General features: G+C 39.4%; 1 protein-coding gene across 7 annotated transcripts in view; it reads left to right on the top strand.

Moving 5' to 3' along the window:
• Positions 1–25,884, top strand: part of LOC111251620 (uncharacterized) — a 51,959-nt gene that overhangs the window by 13,494 nt on the left and 12,581 nt on the right. For 2 of the 7 annotated variants that reach the window (XM_022808356.2, XM_022808357.2), the window contains one exon: positions 24,432–24,563. In XM_022808356.2, coding sequence (XP_022664091.1) covers positions 24,482–24,563 — 82 coding nt within the window. In that variant the 5' untranslated portion in view covers positions 24,432–24,481. The other 5 variants (XM_086990391.1, XM_086990393.1, XM_086990390.1 and 2 more) reach the window with 5 other exon arrangements.

Genomic DNA, 25,884 nt, shown 5'->3' on the forward strand with positions numbered 1-25,884 from the left:
GGCTCGTTTTAAGACAGTGAAAGGAGCAAGTTAACTTTCGACGTAGTTTACAGAATAAACCACATTAACTTTGACTGCTACCTAAACATCACTGAAAAGTGCCTCGTTCCACCCTCAACAAACAATAATAGGTATATTGATGCCGAGAGGGCGAAAATGGTTGAAAATATGTCCACCCGTCGATACGTACCCGTACATATGAACCTATGGTTTATTTGTCTGGGACGTCACACTCTGTCGCTACTGCTGAGTTAAGTAATTAGTGTACAACTAGATCTACGCAGCTTTTTTAATGACAACGGCAGAGATACTTGCTCGGATAGTCAACGCCCTTAATTCCTGATCCGTTCTGAATCCAGAGACTGATATAAAGTGTGGGCTGCTACTGAACCTTTCGTAACGTTTTCTGTTCATATACAGCTATGCTTGAGTTGAGCTCGTTGTTGTTATTATGGATCCTTTTGTAGGTCTACCTGCACACAAGGGAGGCGCAAAAACAACGTAGACACGAGACAAGAAACGTTTATGAACAGCATTTTACCGTTCGTTGTCGTTTTTCTCAGAGAATTTGGGACGACCGACACTCTTTAAAGTCTTTGCGTAAGCAGGCCCACACACACCCTGAAGCAACGTGATTTTTGCCGCTTCTCATTTAGTTCGTTTGCCCCTGTGTCTCATTTCTGTGCTTCTTTGCGATCGCTTACGCAACCACTGAAGCCCACTTGCCACACAGCCCTTTTCGACGCGGTCCCCAGCATATCACTTCGATTTGAGTATTTCACAGAACGACGCTTTATGTCGCTGAAGTTGATAAATGTCAATAAAATCTATTCGTGTAATATGAAGAATTCAAGTCGTCGATCTATAGCTGAGCGCTCAATCTGCGGTATATCTCAGTTGGTGAAAATTTGCATTTTATGGTCTCGTACTCAGGTAATTGCAACATCGGAATATGGCTGTCAGTGATAACGCGTGGTGTATGCTTAAACAAATCTATAAGACCACTTCGACATACTACAGCCTTCGTTGAATCTAGCTGCTCGTTGCCGAAATAATATCAGGACGCGATTAGAGCCGAATGTGGCTACCAGAAGTACTAAAATGGCCGTACCTTCGAAGTGTTGTCATCAGAGCTGCTACCGCCTACTGACACATACCATAATAATAACAACGTTCTTAATTTCGTTTAGCGCTTAGGTATGTGGAACCTTCAACTTGCCATATCCAACAAGCAGAAATGGTCAGTATCCGCCTCTCCAATTCTAGCTGCGTTCGAATTCTGCTATTAGATTGACCCATTAGGGGTGCCGTAAGCGGCGCACTGTGGGTAAGTACTAAGTTATAGCCCCACAGGAATTGTATAATTATATAAAATTTCCTACTTCCACAATAACTTGTTATCTGCCGAAGCCGTCGCACAGATTTGTGGCCACCTCTAGCTAATAATCGTAGTAGCTGTCGTAGTGGTGATAGCGGCACTGAAGGGGTCTCAGTCTGTCGCAGAACTTGTTTCGTGTAAGTGAACTGAAATCTATAACGCCCGATAACGATGTTGACAACTTACTTGTATGAGGCGTGTTTATGTCGATGGTGGACGAACTCGAACCTCACCGTATATGCCCAGGTGAGCCGGTCCTCTCAAGCAGATGCTTTCGCGAAGCAAGCGAGTATGCTTTGGCTGCCTATAGGACTAAGACAGCTTCAAGGTGGCGTCAGCATACTTTCTCTCTGTTTGTAGGTCTCTAGGGATCGCTGTGAAACATATGACACAGTGACGACCCTAGACGCAATGCAACGACTAATGAATCTCTAGTTAACGAATTCCCAGGTACTGCTAGTACTGATGACGATGAAGTTGAGATTAGCGTTGGTCATGAATCTACTGTTGCTGTTGCTAATGTACTGAGCTCTTGGGCTTTTGAAAACCGCTGGCTGAATCGCATTTATAGCCGCCTGCGATACCGATATCGTACAAGTGTGTGGAGGAAGAATAAACATACTCATTAACATGGATATAGCTGCCGTGGCGCTATATGCCCTTAATTGGCCTAAGTGAATGTATCCATGTGTATATATTAACGCAGGAAATGATGATGTGGAATGGCCACGTCAAGTAATTGCTCTGTAGACAACCTGATGAAGCTAGAACTAAAGTTTACCGCATCGTCTCGCTAATCATTACATTGCTCAAAAGGAATCAAGGGCCATAGATATCGGTCTAGTTCAGCATATCGATCTCATTAGGTCAGCGCGCCTGCTTATTATACCGCTTTCATAAAATAAATTACTACAGCGTGTCGTTTCATTGACTATTCAGTACACTATATGGTTCCTGTAAACATTTTCATATAGATAACCTTATATGACAGAAAAGGAAGCTGCCAAAAAAGTCCTAAAAAGACCAAAAGTTTGGTAGTACAAAAGAAGCTCGCTGACAAGAAGGCGGGACAGCCCTTTATATCACTATTCTGATTTACATTTGATGACAACTATGAAAGAAGGCACAAACAAGAAATTTCCTGTTATGGCAATTGCAGCTTCGAAACGCGATACTTGAGCCGATCGCCTAACGCTGACGTTGCCGATAATTTTGTAACTGTTTCCACGGCATTAATCCAGCTTCATAACAAACAGAACTTTTCACAAGAGCCTAAGGCTGTTTATTCCTTTCGCAGATGAAAAAATAGATTCACTTCGATATATCTCACAACGACGATACCTCTTATTTGGGACGTTTCTTGCATGAAAATTCTTGAATGAGACAGCTCGTGAAATCCGAAGCATAGATATCTCGAACTCTACGTTTCGAGTCACTGTCAAGCATTCGATCAGATGGTTGGCGCTCAGCACGAAACGAAGTCTACCTATGACCAGGTTCGAATTTAAACAATAACGCCCTTAGAATAGCAGACAAACACGTTATCGACTAGTCCGCCATACCTATCCTGCTTCTGAATGGACTCTGCAGATGCTCACTCTGTGGCTGTTGCTTCCTCTATTTGTAACCTATGTATTCGAGGTGTGTCGGTATTAACAGCATTATATATATAACAATATTACATAAACAAAAATGAATGGCAATTTAGATTCCACTATCGTGACAAACATTTTAAAGTTCATACAGATCCCCCAGTCGACCGGTTGCCCACGTATAAAATTTTGCCGTTCAACGTACTACATTTTTAATATGTAGTGTTAGTGACATCAAGCTTATATCTCGAAGCTCTCCGGAGAACATATCCTACTGCGAGAATCGGCCTCTGGCTTTGCAGCTAGGAATTTAGTCACAGCTACGGGATACAGTAGCAAAGGGACTTTATACTCCAAAATCATAAGACCTATTGGTAGAAAAACTTAATGAGATAGCCATTGACACTGCAATAAGGGTCGCATATTTCCGAAGGGACGGCTTCAAACAATTTTTCGCCTGCTAATGCCGCCACGCATAGCTTCACACAGTTAGCCCCCCATCAGAAAACGAAACGTGTCTGTGTCGTATACCACGTCACATGTTCCCATGTCTAATTGGAACACACATTGCCGCTACACGACCACAACTCTCTGCGACTTTTAGAATAGGTGCGAAACCAATAAGACGCAAAGGCAGAACGGAGTGCGTCATTAGACGGTGTAAAAGAGCCGTTCGTAGATACGGTTGCCCCTTGAGCATCGGATCAAAGCTTTCACATAGTGGACATCTGCAATGAAGCTTTTCTATGTCAGTAGTATACACTAAATCGTACACGTGACTATAGTTGTTTATTATTTTACAACGTAACCGCGGTGTGTTCTTCCTGTTCAGCTAACCTACTCCTGTGGCCGGACGGGCAATTTGTTGCCGAACGAAACAATCCAGGCCAGATGTACAATTGCCGTGCTACGTTTTGCTATGAATAGGACATAGACCTAAATTTGGCAACGGAATAAGAGCTACCGGATCGGCGAAATCAGTACTTGACAGAGTCGGGTCAGAGAATTACTCGACATCGCAAAGTGGCTCAACTCCTGGTCTCTGTAGCAGATCTCGGTCTATAGAGTAATATTTCGGTTCTCTAGAGCAATACTTTTACTTAAGTAATACCTGAAGCCTATCTAAGTTTTGGGTGCGGTCGAACGGAGTGACACACTTCGAAGCCTCGTCGCATTACATATTGCTTGTTGCCCTAAAGCACAATTTGCTATAGGACTTACTTTATATCTATTTTTTATATAATTCGTACGTAAACCAAGAATCAGGCCTGCTTTTTCTAACGGAAGCAGGCCGCTAACTGACGTGTTGTTACCTCATGGGTGTTATACGCCAAAGCATCAAATGAACCTATTCGTTGGACAGGGGACTCTTAGATGTTTGGATTTTGAATTAGTCGTTGTCCGTTCGAGGAGAGAAAAATGGTGCGCCTGATCCAATACGGATTAATCATAATTGTAACTGCACGGACCCTCTATAAATACTCGAGGATTTGACGAAATGTTCCAGCATTTTACGCATTCCAATATTGCGTACAAGTGTATAAAACTATATTTCATGAAAACTAATCAGACATGTAGCTCAATATATCTCTTTACGTACACAAAACCATTAGGACGAAAGAATAGGCTTTTCTCCGCCCCAGACTAGTTCATTTAAAGCAGGTCTTTAGCTGAAAGCAACAATTTGGAATTAAGCCAGTAATACGCATATCTTTGTTTTCTGATATTTGCGTGCGGCATCCTCCAGCAGAATTATGCACAAGTGACTTAAATCAGTAACTTTTATAGAAAAAGTTTTGGCTAGCGGCAAAGCGCATACAAAAGGCTAATGTGTAAGTTGTCGATAGTTTAGTGTAGATGCAACTTGTAGTTATATTTCTCCTCCTAGAGTTTCTCCGCAAACATATCCATATGGATATTCATTATAGAACGCACTTCTGATGTACTTCTACTGTGTACAATTGTAACTTTTGAAGCTAATTTACACCGCAATAAATCTGTAATATGTCAAGTTTTGTCCCTATCAGATTGATTCAAGTATCACTACTTAACATATTAGGTAATCATAACTAAATAAAGTTAGATGTTGGATTTGATGTAAAATTAACGGTCATTGTGTATATATATAGTACGATCAGATACAGTGTGTTACATGTCGGGTTATGATAAGAAATACCATATAATTATATGGAATATCTTATAACGATTACTATCAGTTATGTGGAGGTAACGGGTGAGAAAATACCAAGCATAGTCTGGAAAGCAATTATTATATCTACTACTAGCTTTCATGTTCGATATGGCATAAAGGGCGGTGCTCCAATTCATACATCACACTTATAAAAGATCTCCATTTAAAATGAACAGAGGATGCTGTCCGGAGGAGGGAGCTATGGGAACGCGAATATTCGGTGACTCATTACCGTGCATATTCCATTATCTAGTTGTCGAATGCCGGAGCCCACTCCTTATTTTATAATATTTGTCGAAGGTTAAAAAGCCGTACTGTGGATCACACAATATGCAAGCTTTTGCCGCACGAGCCGTCCTACAGCCAGGGCTTAAAATGGCCGAAGGTATGGAGATCCTAGCCCTTGCGGGAAATCCCGTTTCACTCGAAGCTGGAGTGTTCCTGTTGATCAACCAAGGATCGGTGGGTTACAAAGCGCCTTATCTGAAAGGAACGCTTGAAAAGAAAGACTGTAACATTGAACAGTTTTAATATGAATGTATGTAGCTCGACAAAACGCTTGCTTCAAACAGACGCCTCTGTACTATAAAGCCGGATTCGAAACTGGGTAGATAAGACACACCCACTTTTTCTGGGGTTGAGGACTTCGTACAGTCTGAGCGTTATAGCCCGTTTTATTACGATTATATGTGTGTGAAAGTTCACAATAATAGCAATTGGACAAAGAGCTGCGCATTATTATAGCCTATTAGTTGTTGAACGATAAGCGGCATTACTACCTGACTAGTTTGCCATGTATTACGAGAAACCCATATTCGGCCTTTTCAGATTCGAGTGCTCACAAGGAGAAAATTGCCTGCATATTTATAATCCGATAATATACGATTATGATACTTAGCGGCTGAGCCTTCTATTGACGTGTAGCGGCAGTTCACAGAAGTATAAAGGGTATCATGAATGAAAGGTAGTCATTCCGATTTATGACGCCATACGAGAACAGGAAACTTTTTTTTTGCAACAGGTCCCCAACCTCAGAATGCGATATAATAGTTCCGCAAATAACAATTAAAAGGAAACGGCGTTCAAGTGTTTTGTTGAATTTCAAGGGCAACGACATTCTGTTATGTTAGCCCCTGGCCCAAAAGGTACTTATATTGAGCTGGTTAACTCAATGGGAAACTTACGAGGATAGAGTGACAAAATCGCTTCTGCTTATATCATACGATGAGCAACGGTTTCCATTGAAAGGTCAAAATTCCTATTATCCTTAAGGGCAAACAGTCTAAATATGAGATATAATAGGATATACAAAATATAATAGGATAACTTCAAATTTTAGACATTTATGATTACCAAATTCACAGTTGAACCTGACATGATGCTTTGGATCTCTTGAGCGATGTTTTGACTTCGTTGCAACTATACTGCCATTAAATAGCCATGAATATGTGTTATCAAAATTTCAGCATGGTCACACATGCTTGGTTCATCAGAATATTAGTAAATGTTAAAAGTAGATATCTGTTTCAATTTTAATTGCACTTATTCCTGGATAATTTTCATCAATTCCCTTTGTTTTTTTTGTTTTGGAATCACTTTGTTTTTTTTTTTTCTAGCCAATTTAAGATGTCGAAAAAGCTATAGTGCGTTTTTAAACAGAGCTCCTTAGTCAATAGCATGTAGCTTGTTACCAGTGATTGCGTAATAAAAAACATTTGTAAAAAACATGCTGAAATTTCCTTTACATGCCACTGTTTTGAGCAGTGATGGTAACATTTTTTGTTGTCCCTAGTTTAAGATCCACGCAATTACAAAAATAATAAACTTTGTTCCATAGTATTAAATTGTATCACGATGCGGCCAGTGTTCTATTAAGTAAGAAGTCATCGAATACCTTCGCTAATATTCAAATTACGCCCGTTTAGCAAAGTGACGGTTATAAAGTGTGTTTAGTATTACACGAGAAAGTTATGCGTTCAGACGTATATACCAAATATGACAGCTGCAGTAGGACCAAGGGTGAGATTTGTGTGTTGTGTATCGATGAGGCCTCATGGGCAATCAAATCTCCTCATCGTTTGCTCTTCGCAACTGCTCTCAATTTATTCGACCTTCAGGTAACTTCGATCGCAATGTAAGGGACACGCATCACTCCGGAAGATGTTTCAAAGGAGAACCTCAAAAAATTAAACCGTGTAAACGTATCTTTCCTCAGAAAAACCGGAAATGACCCTGCGCCTCTTCTAGACGATCCTAGATTGCTGTTCGAGGACGCACGTCGTCGCTTTGAGCTCCCAGCGACGGAAGCCCTTAAGGTCCACCTTAAAGACTGGGAGCAAGAATTTGTCAAATCTCTCAAAATAGTTGACGAAGCGCTTTAATGGTTCTATACTATTCACCCTGATGTTCATATATTGTGTTCTTGACCCGTACGTATCAAGTATTTAACTAAGCTGACTAAATAAAGTTTGGCTTATCGATGAAGACTAAATTTATATATTTCTTAGAATCTTTCCATACGAGATATTTGATCAATCTCTTTTTTCCTATACGGCTATTCTTGACTGGCCGATTTTTTTACAATTATTATAATGCAGAACAGTTTATGGGGTAGCTCCATTTCCTAAATTAGGTTGTACTACAAAGCAATGTCCTATAAGACCACGTTGTTTCCTAGTCCAGGTGATCTTTCGTCGAAGACGTTTAAAAAGGGGCTGGCGTTTCCCTCTCGACTTTTGACAGTCACAATTACTGGTTTCAAAAACTCTAAATTGCGCAAAGCACATATTTTGATGTGAAGTATTGTCCACAGGTTGATAGCCATGATATATATACATACATATATTTTTTTTTCACTTTAAAGTTGTACACGGTAAGTAGATCCGTGAAATTTCGTGTTAAGGTGCCCGACGTTATCAGCTCATACTTAGTAAGCTTGACACTTTTTTGCGAATATCGTTTAACGTTTGCTGAAGTTTTCTAAGTCATTTTAATTGCAAACTTGTTCACTTTCCCAGAATTTTCGGAACAAACACAAAAAGGTCTTTTAAAAAAATTCATCCTTGCGACCTAAGGCTGGAATGTTATTTCTAGTTGCTGTGGGTTGGTTATTATATCTAAGTTATAGACCAAATATAGGCTACGATGGGACGACATGAACAGTATAACAGAGTGTTGAGACCTTTTTACCTCCTAATAGAGTAAAGGCATAATGGCAACCTAATAAGGCCTCAAACTCGCAAGGCGCTTCGTCTAGCTCCAAAGTATATATATAAATGAAGTTGTTTGGCAGGTGCTTTGGCCTTATTGGACCCAAGTTGAGCTATTCATTTAGGGAAAACGATGCATGCCGTGTAGCAACAGATTAACCTAGGCCTAGATGAGCTGAAGTATAGTGCGTGGGTGTAGCAGGCTAACGAGATAGCTGCAGGAACCAGGTAACTGTTGGTATGTGCTGAAGTTATATTTTACGTTTAGCTTAGTATGACAATTAATCAGATTAGCTAAATTAATCGTGTGTGGCTAAGTTAACCGCGTGGCGGATACAGCTTCTACTCTATATGCGACTGTCCGTACCGTTACATGTACCTTTTTTATAACTAACTCCCCTTTCTAAACTAAAGATAGAACCTATTAAAATCATTTATAAAAAAACACAGAGTTATCCATTGCAAGGTATCACTCACTAGCGGATGTTGTTGAAACTCGAAGTCTTTTATTATAATCAAAATTGTACTTTATAACTAACGAAATGTATAATCCGCCAGCTAAGTTTAATTTTGTTCTTATCCAACATCGGTTAAGTTGAAAAAGAAGATGGGCCCTAGATTCCTTAGGCAAATATATCATTGGTTATTTTTAACGAGGCAGTTAGGGCCGTTTAAGGTTCAGATTAGGTCAAACTAACCGCAGTCTTTCATTTTTACACCAGATAATCTACGAACGATAGGAACTAAAAGACACCAGTGGGCTCGTGTATCCGTCTTTCGTGGGTCGTTTTTCTAGTGGCAGAAGGCAATGAAACTTCACTGGCCTATGATGACCATTGTGACACTAATAAAAGGTTACACAAATATTTAGTGAGGCTAGTTGCTATCGATATGTGAATAGTAGTAATATCTTCATAGTGCAAACTATTATTTGCTTACTTGGCTGCGGAGATTAAGGCCGCCGCCTCGAGTTCTCTTACACGGCGTTTGTCCTGCGAAACTTTGTAACAAAAGAAAAACTTTGTTGTGTAAAGTTTTTCTTTTGAAAATTTATAGCGAACAATAGTTGCCCTTCAAAATAGAGGCAGGACGTTGTTCCTTCAAACCATCTCGACATTGTTCAGATATAGATAGTTGACACTAAATGATTCTAGCGGTCTAGATCCAAGCGTAGACAGATATCATTCATGTGAATTCAGCATCCCAAGTCAGAGCAACAGGTAACGAAGGCTTGAACATGTATATACATGTTGAAGCTTTTCGATATGGAATGGGTACATGAATTTTAGTGAAGGCCGATTAATGATATTCTCTGCAAACTTCATCGTGCTGACAAGACGACGTGTCCTGTATTATATTTCAATAAGCAAGCATTCTTTACGAAACGAGGACGATTTGCATTATGTCGAAGCGCACAGAGTAACGCGCTTCACGTAACACTTCTCTCTCTGAGTTTCGATCTCCGTATTCAGAACTTTCTGATCAACAAACTGAAACAAGGGAATTTATTTGATGGAAATCTCTGATGATAACCTCAAGCATTGATAAATCATACCGAGTCGGGAATTTGAATGCGATATTTCACATCGCGTTCTGAGGAAACGAAGCTGAAACAAGAAGACATATATCGATTTTCTAACAGCTATTGAATACCCCTTGTAAATAATGGTGATTTGCTTGTTTTATAGTAACTGTCTAAATTAAATAAAATTTATCGTCATAGCTAGTTAACCTAGATTTACTGAGCTAATTGTGGAATCTAATTTACCTTAATGTGGACCATAGAAGAATTGAAATTACGAAAGGTCGCTAAACAGATTCAAATGGGCCTAAGGCTAAAGTATTACAGGGACTCAGGTAGCTGCATCGTGGACCTATTAACTGATTGAAGTTAGCCACAAGAAGCGATTACTGGCTCGTAGACGTCTAACCTGGCGCATATAGTGAAATATTTTGCCGCCAGGTAGAGTAACAGGAATTCAAGCCTTCAATGATAAATAGTTAAAATTAAAAAATCATAAAGTTAATAACGAGATCAGTTCCGGTGTTCATGTTAAAGATTTGACGAAGATCTTGCTGTTGAAGCATCGAAGTACCGCGTCTGAAGACCACTTACCAAGAAACCTTTCTTTCCATCAACTATTATCGTGTTTTAACAATTAGATACAAAGGAACGAACCGGGTGTTGTACGTATTGGTTCATTAAGGAAACATTTAGCGTGTTCTAGAAAGACCATAAGGCAGTCGATGCGATGTCGATACTATTGGTGCTCACTTTATCGGGAACGCGATTTGACGAAAGTTCTTATTGCTACATTGGTAATCAATGCTGATTCTATATCTGCCCACAGTCATTAAATGGATTGACTAAAGAATTTCTCTAATTGTATTTCACGATTGATAGCTGAGATCGACTAGTCAGAAATAAGCTAGCCAGATGCGGACTCAATTGAATGTCCTTGTCCTTGCCTGATTAGCTGGAATGCAGGTGATTGAGATTGAACTAGACTTGAATAGGCTCTACCTAGATAAACTATAATAATGTAATGAAATGAAAGGGATGCATGATTAATCTAGATCTAGAGTATCTATAAAATCTATACTTTACGATTTATTTAGAGGGAGAAATGCTATAACTCTAGCTGAGCAGGTAAGTAGTTTGTCGCTAGTAGCCTATTATTGAAAATTACTTGAGGATATATTTGGATTGCTTGTCAAGAACTGCTATTAAAGATAAACCTTATTGCACCGTAAGTAAAAGCAAGCCGCTTATATATAGTTTTTTTGTTAGAAATTATACCGGTGCTATTATCAAGTCGTGCTACTACTAAATGTAGAATAGTATCAGGACTATTAGAAACACTTAACATTCCGGTACTCAATTAATGGCAGCCGGACAATGACTGTTAAAATGATCACCTGTAACAGCCTCCTGAACTGCTGTAGCGAAGGCAGGAGAACTGCGTCCTTTTCAGCGATTCCAACGGTACGCGCGAGCGTCTTTGGCCTGTTCTAAACTAGAGCGCTACGACAAAGGGTTCTCTGTACATAAAGTTCAATGTTTCCACAAATTAAGCCATATCGTATATATATCAGTTTGTTTTTAATCAATGTCACATGGAAGAATAGCTCGTAGTCAGATATTCACTGATCTAGTTTAGTAATATTATTTTTAATATGTCTAATAATATAATGTTTGATGCTCGACTTAGATATATGGAAAAACAATATATGTTTGACGTTCCAACATGTACCTATATGTATGTGTGATCACCAGAGTTTTCGTAACATATGATCTGATAAATCTGTTATGTGATTACTAGATCCTCTTTTATTTGAATTTATGTAACTTTATTAGGAATTTATACTTCTGCACGCGTCCTAAATAGTCGCTTTAAGCAGCCCCTAAATACCGATGTTATGAGCGCAAAAGTATTAGGACACACGATTAGGCGGCCCTAGAAATCAAAAGCCGGTATCACAGCTTTTCAAACTATTTATTACAGTTTGTTCAGGAATGTTTCAAAAAGTGATGCAATGCTATTTCAGGCTTCTTTTTTTAGAATTTAAAGGGATATATTCGACACCTCAAGGGAACTTAACGTCTTCGTGACACTTAGAGCTGTCTTATGTTGTTTCTTGCGCACTAGTACTCGCAGGGTAATTCATTGGTTATGCTATAAAAAGCTTAGCTAAATTCGACACCGCACACGAACTAGACAGACGTTGATTATCATTTCGCAAGCTTGATAGATATAGAACGTATAAGTACTTATCCATAGATCAACAGAATACATCAGCGCCGCTGCTGCTACTATATATATACATCACAGTCGTATGGTAATCTCAGCCTTGCCGACCTTATTTTGTTTGATGCATAGATTAAGCTTTTTCGAAGAAAGGACGGACCTGTTTGTAAGTACCCACAGACATGCGATCTACTTATTGTTTGCTATGGCAGATCCGCATAGCTAGCCAACTCTCATACTTAATACAGTATAATTTATACTCGGTCCACGCGAATGTTAAATCAGTTATAGATTATATAGAAGATTCTTCTGCCAGGTAAAAAGCTCTTCACATTTTTACGTTTAAGGTGAGCGAAAGTTAAACCGTGGGCACTTGCTGCTGAAATGTGAGTGATTGGGTCATTAAGCAGGTCTGTGGATGCAGGTTTTAAATACTTGGCAGAATATTGTTGTGTTCGGTCCAGTTCCGCGACGATGGCGGGCAATTCAAATGACACAGAAGCTCATGGTGTCTCACGCTGATTATATATCTGATATGGTTACTTAATATATATTGTCGTGAATTGCTGAAATGGATATCGATTAAACGGCGTAAGGAAAACACTAGATGAAACACAAGAGAATAATACTTCGATACAATATATGGCTATCTCGCATGCTTTACATTTTCCACGAAAACTAAATTCGCTTCACATACATTTAATAGTAGTGGTAATTTTTCGTCAAAACGTATGTTGTTATCCCGAGTGACACATGTGAAGCGGTGGGCGCCCTTCCATAAGTTCAACTTGGTTACTAAGTTGGTGCCTGCGGTTCTATATTCTTTGTTGGTCAGCTGTTGTGTCCACGTGCCCCTACCTAGGGATTTGATTTTTGCGCAGGCCATCGCGTTCTAGGCGTACTTGGCAATCTATTTCTAAGTGCATCTTAATATAGCTTAAATATTTTTTTGCTCACAACGTTCAGCACCGGTCAACTGTATAAAACTGTGGAAGGCCGCATCCTGGGCTTTTTAAAGATCCGCATGACGCGTGAGATATTCAGAGGGCTTTTTTTTTTTTTAGATATTTATGAAGTTACGCGAACCTGAAGAGTTGTATAACTGTTGAACGACCAAACATTCGGTAGCTTAGTGCGGCCTATAAAGAACGATCTGTGTCGGATATAAAAAGCTGCTGCCTGGACATTTTTCGCAATAGTTGTACAACTAATAAATTATTTTCCCTCAGGATTGCATTATTTCGGTAATTAGGTAAAAGTGTTTCGATTATGAGTTACGCGTCGTTAGAGGTGCCTCTAAATACGGTTGGAGACAGTATGTGGTATTATAGGTACATGATGGCGATGAGTCCTAAGAACGGATCTAACGTCGCCTTGGGGTTACAAACTGCATCATGACTATATTTTAATTTGTCTGCACCGATTGGCGTTTATGCCATTCTGTAGAGTACCTCGGCTACTTGTTTGAACAATTTGAGAATCCGGAGGGAAAATTGGCTTTTTTTAAGGCCAAAATGTTATCCCTTGCTTTTGAATTTACCAATATTATAAGTTCGGTCGCCGCAGACAGTCAAAGACGAATAGTTTTTGAATAGAATCCAATTTACGAGCTAAATAAAAACGGCATTAGATTCACTCGCACCATAACATTCGACACTACATTGATAAAAACGTTTCGGTCGGACTTCTTCTTGCTATGAGCCGTTGTTGAATTTATCATTAAGCAATAGAAGTACGCCAACTGAGACCACACTAATGTGTATATGTTGAGGGTTACTCAGTTACGTTTCGGCCTAACATGCGACACGGCGGGTCGATACTGACAATTCAAGTGCGTGTTGAACATATGTACGAATTGTGTTGAATAAGAACTTTGACTAAAAACAAAGCACAGCTGGAAACTGTGAACGATATGAGTTTTTTTCCATTCGAAGATTTACTGCGCTACATAATCTAGATAACCCGACGCCATAGTCGTATAAAAGCCAATGCACCCCAATAAGACCTAATAAAATGATTTGCGGTTGCGGCATAGATTTCGTGAAAAACACAGTGTGTGTTCCACTCACAAAAATTTCGAGCATTGTTTCTGTCTCACTGTTGCCAAGCCTACATTGTTTTTGCTCGAAAACATCAATTAGAGAGACAGGCTAAGTCAATCAGGCTTCTGATGTCAGCAATACGTAATAGTTCGTTTATAAGTTGATCATTTATACCATGTATATCATATATACATTTACCAGTTATATCCGCTATAAACCGACAATGCTCCCCCTTACCATTACGTAAAACTATGCATTTTTCAGCGGAAGAGAAAAACCCATTCACTTAGCTGGGAATTTTCGACGCACATTTTTATTCAGGCAACTTTTTTCGAAATTCTAATTAACCTGAGTGTTTTAGGCTATTAGGACAGTAGAAATATTTTACGCCTAGTCAGCTAAGCCTTGGCAAATAGAAAGCATCTGCATTGATAATTAACTTCATCGAAGCAAAGAAACCCAATTTCCTCATTGGCACCCAGTTTATATTATTATGAAATGATGTACCCCGTATTCACTAGTGATAATTGAAGCTACGCAACTAAATAAATAAACTCACTGTTGCTTTAATAATTGCTTAAATAATTAGCTTTAAAGACGATGAAATATATTCGTGATTTTGTACTTTTTAGATCCTTTTAAAGGGCGGGTCTTTTAAGAACGTTCAGGTTTTGATTAGGAACCAGTTCATACTATGCGATATGACAGGTTCGTAAATTCTATTATATCTTAAGGGAGGCTTGTTAAACACAACTAGTAATTCTGCTCGTTCACCAAGAACTTTGCAAGACTGGTAGAAGTAAAGGACTACTGGTACGAGCAGAGCAGCCATGAACGATGGTGGCCCATCGGGGCAGTCCCCACGGCGTTGTCGCTTTCATCGTTATAGTAAGTCATACGCCGCTAGGAAGCCAAATCATTAGAACTAACCAAACCCATTTGGGGTGCCACAGCCAAAATGATTGGGCAACTAGCGATGTCGTACTGGGGATATTCAGCTTTTGCTGTCTGTAGGTAAGTTGTTGCAACTCGAGCGTGTTTTACTCGAGCAGTAGATCTGGCCAACTATCGTCGCTGATTAACTATTTTGATATGTGGGCATCCCAGACGGCGAGTCAGACGCAATTTCGGATAGTTTCGTGCTCTGCGGAAACACTTTCCCCTACTTCCTGTGATAGAACCGGAGTTGTAGCCTTTTTTTTTAGAAACGCCTTATCAGCTGCACAGCATTCCTCGTCATCTGCTATTTACAATAACCTCTCTTTATATGCATTTCCTATATACATAAACGAAAGGCATAAAAGAGTGTCAACACTTACGACACGTCCTCAACTCTCTTCGAGTCTTCAACGTACAAGATAGCAGCAGCAGCATCAAGATTCCAACCTACAGATACGATTACCGATCGTTCTCAATGGCTGGTTGGACTCTTCCGTGAGACCCAAAGGCTCGTCGGTTCATAGACCGCAGTTAATTCTGTTGTATAGGCCTATCGAGGAAAAAATGACGCTGGATTCTGTCGTATGCGCGGGCAGACAGAGCGAACCCAACAAGAAATCATGCGAAGATCATTATAACACCCTCTATAAAATCGATGTCGCTCATAGCTTATATAGTTCGCACCGGCAGGAAATAAACGTACGTAAAAAGACGTAGAAGCGTTTGGAAAAGCAGAAATTACAGATCTGGAATCTAACGCCAGTTAGAGTATGCATGTCCATGTGTGATATGGGGTAGCTGTTGACACTAGAAAAAGAGTCCGGTTAAAAAGTTGTTAAACCTAAAATAACTGTGTTGTCACAGAGGTAATCGTTATTCACTAAAAGCATGCTCGTTCAACACGTTAAGTTTTCGTAAACTTTTGTAGTAATAAAATACAAAGTTATACATCGTTACCAGATCCTAAAATCGTTATCGATAGTGGCAACTAGCGGCCATGGTATTTACAACTTGAACAATTAAAGATACAGTTTCAACAATGGTTTAAATATCTTATATGTATTTTGACGGACAAACTTACTTTAGCATCCCCTAAAAGCTTTTTTTTACAGAGGAAGTTGCGGAATTCACAATTTTTTCCAAACGAAACGTATGAAGTAACATCTCAGACATCGCTTGTATCGCGCTTTGGATCACTTTACGGAACTAAAGCTCTCGTTTTTAGGGCGCATATATTAGAAAGCCTGTTTTGTATTGAACTTCGTCGCATCACTTGATATATTCAGGGTAGTTTTTTAACAGGTATAAGCTAGTAACATCTGTGTTGCTTACTTTGCCCCCTACGGCATTTTTGTATGTGACATTGTCTACACTAAATGGTTAACCGATGTTAGGGATCGCTATGCGACACACCAAATGTAAAGCCTAGAAACATATTATTACCACGGAAGTTTACCAAAACTATTATTAATTAAAAAGTATTAATGATTCTGAGAAAATTTCACCTCTCACGAAACTGGCAGCAATATTACCATGGAGTTTCAAAATAATCAACTGATAACTCTTAACCTGGAATTTCGATGAGAACAGCAACTCAGCAAGTCGTTCTTAACTGAGGCACTCATTCAACAAACAGAACTTAGTTTTATAAAACTCTGATAAATAACAAAAAAGATCAAGTTGATATTCTGTTAGTTAAAAGATGGTTTGAATTCTGTCCTTATTGTCAGGTGTTTATTGTTTTGAATTAGGTTCTAGTCAAGTTTCAAAAAGCCTCTACAGACGGATGAGGCTGGATCTCCACCGGGCACGTTTCCATGTGGCGGATCGGGGAATGCCCACTAGGGATGATGGGTAAGTATAAGACATGATATATATCAAAACCCATGGCGCGGACCAAAACCAACATAGGTCTGCGACTCTGCTAAGCAGTGGTCTCAGGACTGCAGTAACAAGCCACGGTGACGGATGCCGGTGAGCAAGAATGGACGGTCTGGAGTTATCCCAAGGCTCCGTCCCTAACCTAGGAATCAAGGCACATGTGTTCGTAGTGCTGGAGAATGTCTCCCGCCACCCGCACATTAGCCTTTTCGCGGCCAGCCTCGTTAAAAGTACGAAAAAAGGAAGATTTATCAAGTTAGTTATGATGCCCATTTTATCGAAATATTCATTTAGCATTTTCACATTATTACTCCAGAGAAGTGACGTGAATAGCGGCATTGCAGTACAATGCGAGCGTGTTAAATATTATTAAAAACCGCATAAAATTTCATATGTATTCTTTTCAGTATTGTCCGCTATACGTAACTGTGCTAAGTTGAAGCACAGCAGGCAGTTAATATGGTTTATATACAGACAAGTCTTCCCCAGAATAACTAGGCAAAAAAGTCCGATCCGATAATGTATTGGTCGCTTCTAAGACAAACAGCTGCATTAGAGTACCATGACAGTTCTGTTTATACGTGTCACTGAGCTCGTACGATCCCTTTTAAAATCGCTGTTTAAGACCGTCACGTCGTCTACAATGTAGGTAAGTATCGTCGACACCGTGAAGTGCGAGGTAACTTCGATTCATCGTCAATCTCGCGTGTTTTTAGCAAATTAATCAAGGACAGCTCCCCGAGTTATAACAGCGCAGGCAATATCACGGCGTCGAATTGCACATAACAAGTGTCTCCTGGCCCTCACATGAGAAAGCCAGCCCTATTCATACATGTTCATATACGATATGTGTCGATGGCATTATCCATACACTGCAGGAACACGCAAAGAGCCCAGATGGTCATCTAATTAATAGTGTCGACAAAGCTAAATAGCACATAGAAGCACACATGCACAAGAGGCTTTGTGGAAAACTGCAGATACCCACGCAGACAATACAATGACTGCTACCATTGTTGCAGCAGGTACCGCACCACGACCAAATACGTTAAATTATTATGTATAGGCCAAGGCGGCAGTAATAGCGACCTATGGCCTGATGGATCGTGGGTAAAGGCAACAATTTACCATAAATACTGTCAATCTTGCTTTTTTTTTCTTTAGCTTGTTGGTGCTCCTGTTGCTGCTGTGGTTATTGTTGCAGAGTTACCTTGAGAAGATCGAACAATGGCAAAATAAGAACTGGCCATCCACAAGTAGAAGTTAACAAAGAAAAGTTGATTTAATTCTGCGTCGTCAGAAGGTCATCTTGGAAAAATAGTGCGATATAATAAGTGCAATATCCCGAGCAAATGATAACATTTTGGCCAGCTCTAAAATGTGGTACGTCTTCTAATTGGATGGATAATTAGCGAGTTATGATACCTAGGATAAGTGTTATATTCTGGGAGTACTCAGATAGTTAGACAATATTGTTTAAGAATCGTTCTGAGACTTTAGCTAAATTACTATATATAAAATACTTCAGTGAAAACAGACACAAGTCTTGCAAAGTGAAGAAATATTACATATGTTTTGCATTGAATAAATTGCATTCTAGCAAATAGATTGTAAGTTGAATTCAAGTGGCACTTACCGATGCGTTAGTTCAGCACGCCTCCTCATCTCGTTAAAAAACTGGGAAAATATAAATGTGTATACAACAATGGTATGGCAGGCGCTTGTGTCGGCTATTTACGTACAAACAATCGCGACATACGGCGAAAGCAAGGACATTGTAAGAGCACGGGGAAATTTTAACAATGCATTAAATTGACCCACAAGCTTTGTTTCGGGTCCCTTTTATTGTTGGCCGATTTAATTTATCTGTTTCATTGATGATTTTATATGTAAGCTGACGTAAACTATAGACTGTGTACGCATCAATAGATATCCACTTGCAGTTTTTTATTTATCTTTTTGTAGTTTTCTTCTAATCTGTTCCATTATTAATAAATCTAATTCGGCTTACACCAGACTTAATCTGAACTATAGCTCAGTTGTAGATCTGGCCTTTATAGAATGGCTGCGTTATCAATCCGCAAGAAAAAATCAAATTTGTGAAAAATTTATCACGCAAAAAGTATCACGCTGAGATTGGATAACATTGTTCTTTTCTTAAGTTTTAATAATAAAACGCAAGTTATCGACGTATTTTTTTGAAGCGGGCTATCATCTACTAATACCTATTCGAAAAGGATACATTTATAAAATTGTACATATACATATATATATATATATATATATATATATATATATGTACATTAGACGGATCCGGAGACGGGTTTCACTCATGCCTGCTTTGCCATTGATTGAAAAGCTTTTGATTATTACACTTAATCTAATGTAAACTATATTATATATACACCTTTGCCCTTTGATAATCGTTTCATCAAACTGCTCTAATATCAACAATTTGATTGATGTCGTGTCTAGCTTCACAATAATTATAATTTACTAATAAACTCAGGCCAATCCGGTTACAATTACCCCAGGACCCTGCAGAAGCAACTTCGTTACATTAATTCTGTTTTCCTTATTCAGCAATGTTTATCTTCTTGCAGTTCCGTTCTCATATTGGAATCTTCCGATAGTCCTGTTTCCTAGCTGCATCTTGTTTTAATATTGGATTCTACTTCCCAATAGAAGCTATTGCTCAATTTCTAACTTGTATACACGTCCAGTTGGAGTTCTTCTACGACGCTGTTACGTTCCGTCATTTTCTGGAAACGATCCCGTAGAAGTAATGTTCACTTCCATTCCAGTCAGTACCATTGACTCTTTTGTCTCGGTGCGTTACTGTATAGGCCTTTTTTCAGGGTCGATTAGCCTACGGGAATGAATGGCCCAGTGATTTTGTTACTTGATTGCAATTAATTCGTTAATGTATTCCGCTGCTTAAAGAAATAGCTGAGCTCAACTTCAAACTTGCTAGTATAAACCTATACAAATTTTATTCAGCCTGCATATATAAGATCAATTACCGGCAGGGCCAACCTAACCCAGATCTAGTACGTTTCTGCAGATATTTTCGCCCCAACTTTGAAACGTTGTGATGACCTCAATGTTCTCTTGCATTCGTTCTGTTACCCTAACTGCTTCTGCTACCAAAAAAAAGTCCTGTATAATTGAAGAATATATATAGAAATGGTTTATAAATCATTGATCATTTCGTAACACATAAGGGCCAACAAACAACCTGTTGAAGCATCTACGCAGTGAGACTATGAAGCGTACGCCAAGAATATGTTTCATATTTAATCAACTCTCGGCAAAATTCATCATTTTACGGTTGGACAGTAATAATAGCAAATATAAAAAGTTATTTGTCAGATCCACTATTGTAATCGCTTTGTAAAGCTGAGAAAAAACAACTTTATATATAATATACTATATGTATAAGATAAATATTTGACAAATTCTGGAGGGGTGCTAAGCAAATCGCCAACTTAGTCGGATTAAACTTGTACTTTATACGAGAAAGAAATTTACCCCTACAAAAAATACTCAGCCATTGATAAATATGGATTTTATGCTAAGAGTATTTATCGTTAAACCATCTTTAAGGTGCGTAAAAATTGCCCGTTAAATCCCATTTTCGGCCTGTTTTATAAAGTTTGAAAAAGTATCGTTCAATGAAGATCCCTTACAAATTTTCAACGGATTCCTTAAAGAGCTCAAGATTCTGCAACGAAAAAAAGCCATTCTTAACAATAAATGCTAGCTCAAATATGTTGCGTCTCCTAGTATAAATCCTAGTGCAGAAGAGAATGCCGATAAGCTTCGGAACGTGTCGTGGAGATATCGTATTTATGCAACCGAGCTGGCAGAAAGAGATAGTTTGCGTCTTTGCTGATTTTTAGTATTATTGAAAGATATCCCGTAGGACCCATAAGTCAATGAGAAGGTACCTAAAAGAGGCCCTCGATAAATGTACATAAACTTGCTATCTAATGAAAGAGCCGGTCTCATGATCAGCTATAGCTTGCTCGACCTTTCGAAGCTGACACAGTAGAAGTGATAACGAATCTCTCGGAAAGAAGAACCATAAAGTTTAGGGCGGGAATATAGCTCACTCTTTGCGTTAAGACACACGCCCTTTGTCTCCTGAATCGGTAATAGATTCCTTCATCTAACGGTGATACAGAAAATACCACAAAATATTAATAAGGACATAGCGTTTCCTACTCGGAATTGTGATCTTTTTTTACTTAAGACTTGTTTCTATAGATACATTCGACCTGTATATAAGTAAACTTGATCATTAGTAACCACAAATAACTAAAAAGGGTAAGTGCTTCCTTTTTAAAACGGGCTATGGACCTCAGAAACTGCCAGACTTCTGCTGCTTCTGTTGACTGTTGCCAATTCAAGCTATAAATGACAGCTGCGTCTAGAGAGGAGTTCAATTATTGAAGCATTATATACAACGGTCAACCTTTTTTCTCATATCGGAGTCGTCATATGTAACAGGAGCTGGACAGAACGCGCCTTCGCGTTGAACTAACAATAGCTTTGTGGGCCACGTTTTTGCCTTGACAATTGTTTTTCGCTATGTGCTCATATATAGAGATTAGCACAGATACAGCGTGTTGTTTAGAATTTTTTTCTCTAAATCTTAAAATCCAAGGTGAAACTTCGAGTCCGCTGATCGAGGCCTGGGTTTCTTATATTGTTGTCATTCTCGACATTATGTTCTGATATATAATGCAAGGTGTATTTTGTATGAATGAATGCTATCTAGCAGAGGTAAATAAATAAATCAATGTAAGCACTAAGCATACATAATTACAAATCTGAAACTACAAATAGAACAAGTGCTTCCAGCACTGAGATCAGCAAAGTGACGTATGATAGGTGATTTATTACAATTTAAGTTATAAACTGAACTCTATGTCTGGGACTTGTACTGCATAACTTATAGTCAAAGCCAGCGTACCAATAAGTTTTTGGCTGAACTGCGTGGGTTATCACCATAGCCGCATTTATGATTATATGGGAATACACATGCCGATATTGAACTTACATCTACGCTCATGACATTCAGCCTGTATTGATATAATAATAAACTTGAGAGCTAGCGATATGGTAAGTAAAAGTGCGAGCCACGAATGCTAATAATAATAATAATATTATTATTCCCAGGCAAACATGATCCGAACCAGTATATAAGAAGCTGTCTGATCTGGAATATGTATCGGCTCTTAATCGTAGATAGGATTTTGGGCCCACACGGAATGAGGGCAAGCTTAAAGTAATGGATGGCACCACTTGTGACTGGAATGTCTCGTAGAATACCTTCGTGGCAGGTCACTAGACGCGAACGACGAAGGTGCGACTAAAACAGATTTCGTTGGATGCGACTGCCTTTCTAAGCACGCTTGTTTCTTGCCCGATTTATCGTAGTCGACTACACCGCGCTGGACACATAGATTCCGATTCCATCACGTGTACATAAGGCTCTCCGCACCATTACCTGATGGCCACCCTAGGTCGCTTGCCGGACCCATAGTTCGAAACCGTCATAAATAAGGCCGCATCTGCGACGTTGCAAAACTCAACTGGTCGACAATGAGCTCACGGTTGGTCGAGCTACCATATCTGTTCAAGACAGAATGTTACATAGAGGCACGAAAGAAACGTTTGAAACCGGCGTGATATGGGTGACTAATGTGTATTTCTGGTAACGATAGGTAACAGGCATATTGCTGCATCGGTTTGAATTTAAATGTCGCTAAAAATCGTTGCTATATATTGGTAACGAAGTAACAGAATGTCGAAAAAAATAATAATTTAGTAAAAATTATCTGCTCGTAAAATTGCCATGCTATTTCATAAGTCTATTGGAGAAACCCTACATTAGACCAGCAAGACTCACCTTGGTTCGACTCTTAATGGGGGCAAAGTGATCCAGAGTATTTGTTCATGTGGGATAAATAACTGAAAATGCTAAAAATTTAATAAAATATGATTAACAAAAAAAAACTAGGAAGCATGTTCGAGTACGATTTTATTAATCATGATATGAGCCAAACCGCCCTTGGTAATGCTTGAGTCCTCGCATGACTTACTTACGCATTCCGAAACGCCGGAATACCAAGTAAGATAGCCCCTAACTGGCGCGTACAGGTCGACGCCGTTCGACAGGGTAAAGATTGACTTAATGAACGCGCGTAATGCACCTTAACTGCGAACAGCGGGGGTATTCTGGGGCAGAGTCCTCAAAGCCGGAGCGTCTGTTGTATACATGAGGTCGCCAGTGACCCGCTCCCACTTGTGCTTAAGCTACCCTGCGAAAAGGTGTTCGAGGTACATGACTCTGCAGCAGACGCGAACGCAATCTCTTCGAGTTTGGCAAGTAGGCTTTACGCAACGGGAATAGTAAAGTCTTTGGAGCTGCCATCGTTGCCGACGCTTAGCATGCTCCACTGGCTAATCTGGATATTGCCGTGAAAATATGGCTGATGTCGGTCCATCTAGTAGTCCTTCATACTTGTCATGTAATGATTTCTGTAGGATTACTGGGGATATATTATACCGCCAAATGTAACAATGTATGTGATGATCTAAACAGTTCATTCATGAAGTGATATTCCTCGGCGCTGCCTATGCATCACCGAACAAAGTCGTGAGTACGGATGAGTGGAACCTGTCTCAGATTCTATTAGGAAAATAATCCTATTTAAGGTAAAAACCACACTCTACTGGCCAAATAACCGCGCCTTACGAGACCTGGAAGCTATTTATATCATCAGTACGATGAGCCAAAGAACGCATGCCCTGGACAGTTATCGACCACAACGCTAACAATCCCAAGAGCAGCTACTCCTTTATCCTTTATCATATGCTGAAGTTGACTCGGTCAGAGAAGGCGTGGGGTTGCGATAGCCTTTACGGCACGATCGGTTCTTCATCCAGCTATTGACAACTTTCTATAGCCAAATTTTCAGGGGATCGAAGAAACTCAGTCCAACCTCCACGCAACCGGCTTTTCATTATCAATCGTGGTGAGCGTCGAACGGCACCCGAAGGTTGTCCGATAAACAGAAATGCCAATATCCTGCCCCTTATTATCGTAAATAGGATAACACTACACAGTCATGGTTGCCACGTGCCTAAAACGTCAGTCGACCGTAAACGCGAAAAACATATGGCGGACATATGCTCCGAAACATACCCTGGTAGCGTAGTTGACTGTAAAGATGTGCGCAGCGAGTATTAATAATATTGTAATACAAAATATTGCTACCGATAACAGAACAGCGAGTACCATGCGGTGACTTACGTATGTATTATAGGATTATCATACATTGCGCAAGTTGTTGCATAATATAGTAAATGGAGAGGAATTTATTAAATACGGATAATGAGTGGAGTTCATAAAATTCTCTCGTGAATCTATTTTTTGCAGGTGTGAGCGAGCTGCGTGTCAGCTCGCGATTGTTCCTGCTACGTCGTGGCATGGAGAGGCCCCTGTTATCCTTCGAAGGACTCATCTTCCTGCTATTGTTACTACTCTATCAAATTAAGCCCATTCACTCAGGTTAGTTATATGTCCAAGAACTGTGCATATGGTTGTAGATCATTAGAACTAAGTGTTACTGAGCCCAAAAATTCTAATAGTTACAAGCTTCTAGTTCAAATATCAGGGGAACATAAATATATATGTTTTTATTAAGATATGTTCCTTTGGTACTTACGACGTTGGTTACTCATGATGCGTAACCGATAATATCGTCGATGAATAGGAACGAGGATCTCGATTGTCAACGGAGGAGTGTATGGGGATTAGGGTTTTCATTACTAATAATCGAGTAAAAATTTGCTTGTTCGTACGATTAGTATGCATGCATAAAATGTTCCAAATATAAATTTTTACCATAAAGAAAATATTAGGTATTTTACCTCACCTAAAAATCTGCTTGAAAGATACTCTCTTGTATAAACTTAATTTGTATTATCCTTAAAAATAAGTTGGCTGATTCAACTAACTAGCTAGCTAAAAAAAACTATAGTGTCTATCTTTCGCTGTACGTACTTAACGTCATTGTGAAGTGACGAGAACAATATTTAATAAAAACAATATTTTACTTACGCCTTGTCTAGTAGAATAGTAGTATTTGTGATAACAACAGAGGTGCCACCCGGCCCGTTGTAATTATACAGAGTATTGTTTGACTGACTTTTAAGTATATTATACGTCAGGATAATTAAGTACTTAATTCTATGTTTGTACGTGCGGTCTTCAGCGGTGAGTAACTGCCTAGGTGATGCCCTACTGCACGTGAAAATCAATGGTTTGCTACAGGCATACCTCTTTCTAACCGAAACCATCGCATTTTGGAAGTGTCTTGTATGAATGACTGTGGACGAACGTCATCTACGAAATATTTAAGGCAGCCAATGACACGAAAGGACCTTCCCGGAACTTTTCTGGACCCATCGTGCGTCTAGCAAATGTGTTTTAGCTGTTTACGAAGACCAATTATATTATACTTTGATTCACAGTGAGATAAGGCGTGCCTGGAACATTGTTATGATGGAGGGCCTCTTATAGTGCGGAGCCACCGGGTTGATTAAGGGGTTCCGGCCGACTACAGACGTAGCAATGATAGTGGTCTAATTCGTTCCTGCTGACGGAAGTTCACACCAATACTTCTCAGACCACTTCCACGCCCACAAGTTAAAGTTACTGATGAGCTCATTTCGGCCTCGATATGGGCGCATTTATATATTCATGCATTCGTTTTCAGAGGTATCCTAGCCAAGATAATAGTGAACAGGTTTTTCGCTTTTTGGCTATCTAAGCCAATGCCCTGCGGCAAGACCAGACATAAAAATCGAGACATCCTGCCACTCATCGT

This window comes from Varroa destructor, unplaced genomic scaffold (assembly GCF_002443255.2).
Source record: "Varroa destructor unplaced genomic scaffold, Vdes_3.0 BEIS01000005.1, whole genome shotgun sequence".
NCBI classification, from domain to species: domain Eukaryota; kingdom Metazoa; phylum Arthropoda; class Arachnida; order Mesostigmata; family Varroidae; genus Varroa; species Varroa destructor.